The following is a 4,286-nucleotide window of genomic DNA, read 5'->3' on the forward strand; positions in this document are numbered from 1 at the left end:
GTGTATCTAAAGAAGGTGCCAGTCAAAAAGTGAAAACAAAAAAAAATTGTAACCAATTGAAAATCAGTGTGGAGTCCTAATACGTGATAAAAACAGTAAGTTGTAACAGTGAACAGTAACAGTGAAGTATATTTTACTATTAGATTTTCATCTATGCCACCAGTGGGAATGCTGATATTAGAATTGATCTCAAATCACCACTGCACCTGAACACACACTCAAAGATCAATATTTTCAGGAATTCCATAAAACAGTCGGATATAAGAATACAAATAAATAAACAAGGTAATATATTGCATAACTGTTCACGGCACTATTTGGACTGTTTTCTACAATCAATCCACATTTCACGTGATAGTGAGTATTTCTGGTAGCAAGCACACTCACAGTGCAGCAGTGGGGCTTTTGGATGTCACAGCTTTAATACCCAAATAATAGTGGTACACACATTATTCGGTACACAGAGAAACACACACATACGCACAAGCAAAGAAGTGCTGGTTGCACTTCTGATGCTCAGTCAGACAGCATTGCCAACTCAATTCAGGCTTATTTTTAGGAAGTGAGGTATGTGATCTGTGTCTGGAGACTGGAAGTCTAGATCGGCTCCCTGTGTAAAAAGTGCATTCTCTGATCCTGAGTACTGCCCAATAAGCAGTGGAGAGCTACAACTGACCGAATTCAAAATGCTGTGATTCTCCAAATTTCAGCTACTGCCTACTATGATAAAATATGAAGGTAAATATGTTGCAAAATTTTAGACTGCCAAGTAAAAGAAATCAACTTATCTTAAATGCATGTATTCATTCATATAAACAAAATTTCTATTTTTGTTTGGTGTAATAAGGCTATATACCATGACAATACAATTGAACCTAATATTAGCTGTCAAATGTTTATCAATAAATAATTTTGCCAACATTTAAATAATTAATAATGACAGGGGAACAACTGTTTTTAAACAGTTTTTATTCAGGAACAAAATGTGTTCAACTGTCCTGGGGTTTCTTTCAGAGGAGTACAGATGAGGCATAAGAACTCCACAGCAAGTTTGTACAAGTTGGCATAAATCTTATGTTGCCCCTTCCAAACTGAAGTGGGTCCTCCATTCTGGGAATGTTTGCTTCTGCCAACTATCTTTGGACTTCCACTGTGGTACCAGCAATGATGTGGTTTCTCTGGGTCTCCTTTACTGTGGCATCTAAATAACCAAAGTTTGTTTCCTGAGAAGCATAAACAGATTGTGTAAGGCACATAAGTAATCTCGACTGGCTGCAAAACAAAGTAAAAATAATTACCAGGTCTGTCAGCTACGGCATCCTGTAATAATGTTGATGCTGACGCTGCTGCTGGAGTTGACCGGGACATCAAAACAGTAGTACATTCAGATGTTAGTCCTTTGACAGCCTCACTGGCCATTCTGGGGCTAAAGAAACCAATTTGTTTAAAGCGAGGATCCAGCGAGGTGGCCAGCAACATGATGATCGTGCTTTGCAGGTTTTGAAACTTTTCTCTTAGGAGCCTGATGAAGTGCTCACCCAGTTCCTGTGTCAGTAGGACTGTTGACTGCTTTGCCTACTCCAGCATCTGCTCTACTATTTGTCATAATACTTGATACCTGATATGCTTTTTTCCTCTGACAACTCCACAGTGGCTTCATTAAAGGGTGAGAGAATGGACTAGAGACAGGCAAGTATAAATGGGCAGGTAACAGGTAGACATCACTGTTAACGGATGTCCACATATCTGCCTGAATCTAACTGCTGCCACATTGTTGACCACAGTTTTACAATAGCTAACAATGGGTGTCTGTGAAAATTGACTAGATTTTGGGATGACCCTCAAGTGACAACTCCAGCAGTGCACTTTTTGGCATCATATTGGCTGAACCTGAAGTTCCACCACACACACACACACACACACACACACACACACACACACACACACACACACACACACACACACACACACACACATATATATATGGTTTGCAAAGATTGCTATGGTCCTGGGGATGTTTGGACCTAGTAGTGGTGTGGTGGACTGGGAACTTTGAACGTTCATATAAATATAACATGTATCTACTTTTGGAGGAGGAAATACTCCCTCTGAAATATCAGCAAGCCTGCATGTAGTGCTTGAAAACTACAGAGCGTTAATAGTGGTAGCAAAACAGAACCGAGCTGTCACTGATGTCAGGATGCTTAACCTCAGCCCAACTTTATCAATGAGCAGCAGCAGAAAACTTTTTCTCTCATCCTTGTGGTTTCCTTAGATATGTAGCACCACACTCTGGTCAGCAAACTTTAGTGCAGATGAGTGAATGCTCAAACAGTGACAGGATGTACCATTTGGATTTGCTACATGTATAACCTTCAGAAACAAGTCTTGATCTCTCTTCTGTGTCCAGGCCACAGTTGGACTCATCCGGAATCTCGCACTGTGCCCAGCTAACCAGGCATCACTGAGAGAGGCAGGTGCAATTCCACGACTGGTGAACCTGCTGCTCAAAGCTCACCAGGATACACAAAGACATGCCTCCTCTACACAGCACACATACCAGGTATGGAGAGCGCACACACACACACACACATGGAAATTCAGCCACCAATCTTCACATAAGTAAGGAAATGAGGGTAGTTAGAAAGAAGATAACAGGAATGCATTGACAGGTTTCATCTGTGATGCGGGGTTGGAATTTAGACATGCATAAGTAGTACAAGTACAAAGACACATTCGCTGTGTGCGCACAAACAGAGCAGAATGTGAAATAAAGCAGAAATGTTGAACCTGGAGTGAGCCGCTCTCTTTGGTATCATTTAGTACTGCAGGACCCACTACTGATGCACAAACATTGAATCTCAACAAGTTATTTAATGTTTATTGCTCACAGGTGAGCTGTGACATTGATTTAATAAGCTAAGTTTAGATTTCAGTTTTTTTGAGCCTAGACTTCTGCAGCTGATGGTGACGGTTTAAGGCAAGGCCAGTTCAGAGCTATTCGAAACATATATGAGGACTAGATAGTTCATCTTCTGTTTTTCATATTAATCTTTGTTTTATTCCATTAGGTTTATAATTTGTGACTTTTTTGTCAGTGAAAGTTATAAAAGCTGTTTTATTATAATAATATTAACAATAATAATAATACATTTTATTTATAGGTGCCTTTAAAGACCCTCAAGGTCACATCGCATTAGTACGAAAAAATTGACTAAAACTTCCGTTTTAGTCAATTTTTTCGTACTAATGCGAGGGTATGCAATTTTGAATAGATGGGTTTTGAGATGTGATTTAAAAGTAGAGAGAGAGTTTGCAGTCCGGGGATCTGGAGGAAGTGCAAAATCTTGGGGGAGAACAGCTAAAGGTTCTGAGTCCCATGGAAGTCAGGTGAGCAGGTGGAAGAGACAGAAGGGAAGCTGAAGAAGAGCGGAGTGCACGAGGGCAGCTTTAAGTTGGTGAAGTTCAGATGAAAACTACGGGGCAGAGAGAGAAGCAAACGGTTCGAGTTCTAAAAGTAATTGTGCAGTTTTGCTTATTTTTGTACAGTGGGAGACTAACGCTGGATAAAACTACAACAGCATGTTGGTGTTTGAAATCAACTATTTGATCATGAGCAGTGACATTGTTGGAACCCTCTGACACTTGGCTGGGAATCCTTGGCATCACAGTATTTATGTTGCTTTTCTCCAAGCACCTACTAACAATGATGTGTCAAAAAATAAAATAAAACAAAAGGTCTAATAATAATTCTTCTACTGTATTTAGAGGTCCTCTGCTTTGTTTCTTTGCTTGATGGTTGTATGCATGACTTTCTTCACTTTTCCTGGTTTCAGGATGGCGTTCGCATGGAGGAAATAGTAGAGGGCTGCACAGGAGCGCTTCATATTTTGGCCAGAGACCCTATAAACAGAGGAGAGATTGCCAGCATGCAGACCATACCACTGTTTGTACAGGTACATTCACATGCATGCATATTCAATTCAATTTTATTTATAAACTGCCAAATGGTGGTGGCTGTAGCTCAGGTGCTAGAGCAGGTCCGATGGTTCGATCCATGCATGCCAGATATCCTTGGGCAAGACACTAACCCCATGTTGCTCTCCGATGCATCCATCGGAGTGTGAAGGTGTGTGAATGTTAGACAGTAAGCACTAAACAGTTTAAAAAGGTGCTTGTGTGAATGGATGTGATTGGGTGAATGAGTTCGTTGTACACACACACACACACACACACACACACACACACACACGTAGAAAAATATTTAGTATACACCTCCAGAAATG

General features: G+C 40.5%; 1 protein-coding gene across 1 annotated transcript in view; it reads left to right on the plus strand.

Annotated features, from left to right (window-relative positions):
* The window catches only part of LOC102214474 (junction plakoglobin-like), a 105,254-nt gene that overhangs the window by 91,974 nt on the left and 8,994 nt on the right, over nt 1-4,286 (plus strand). The window contains exons 12-13 of the mRNA XM_005751157.1: nt 2,411-2,563; nt 3,837-3,956. Of these exons, the coding sequence (XP_005751214.1) occupies nt 2,411-2,563; nt 3,837-3,956 (273 nt within the window). The remainder of the gene's footprint in view (nt 1-2,410; nt 2,564-3,836; nt 3,957-4,286) is intronic.

The sequence above is a fragment of the Pundamilia nyererei genome, unplaced genomic scaffold (genome assembly GCF_000239375.1).
Source record: "Pundamilia nyererei isolate P.nyererei 1_Seehausen unplaced genomic scaffold, PunNye1.0 scaffold00302, whole genome shotgun sequence".
Taxonomy (NCBI): Eukaryota; Metazoa; Chordata; class Actinopteri; order Cichliformes; family Cichlidae; genus Pundamilia; species Pundamilia nyererei.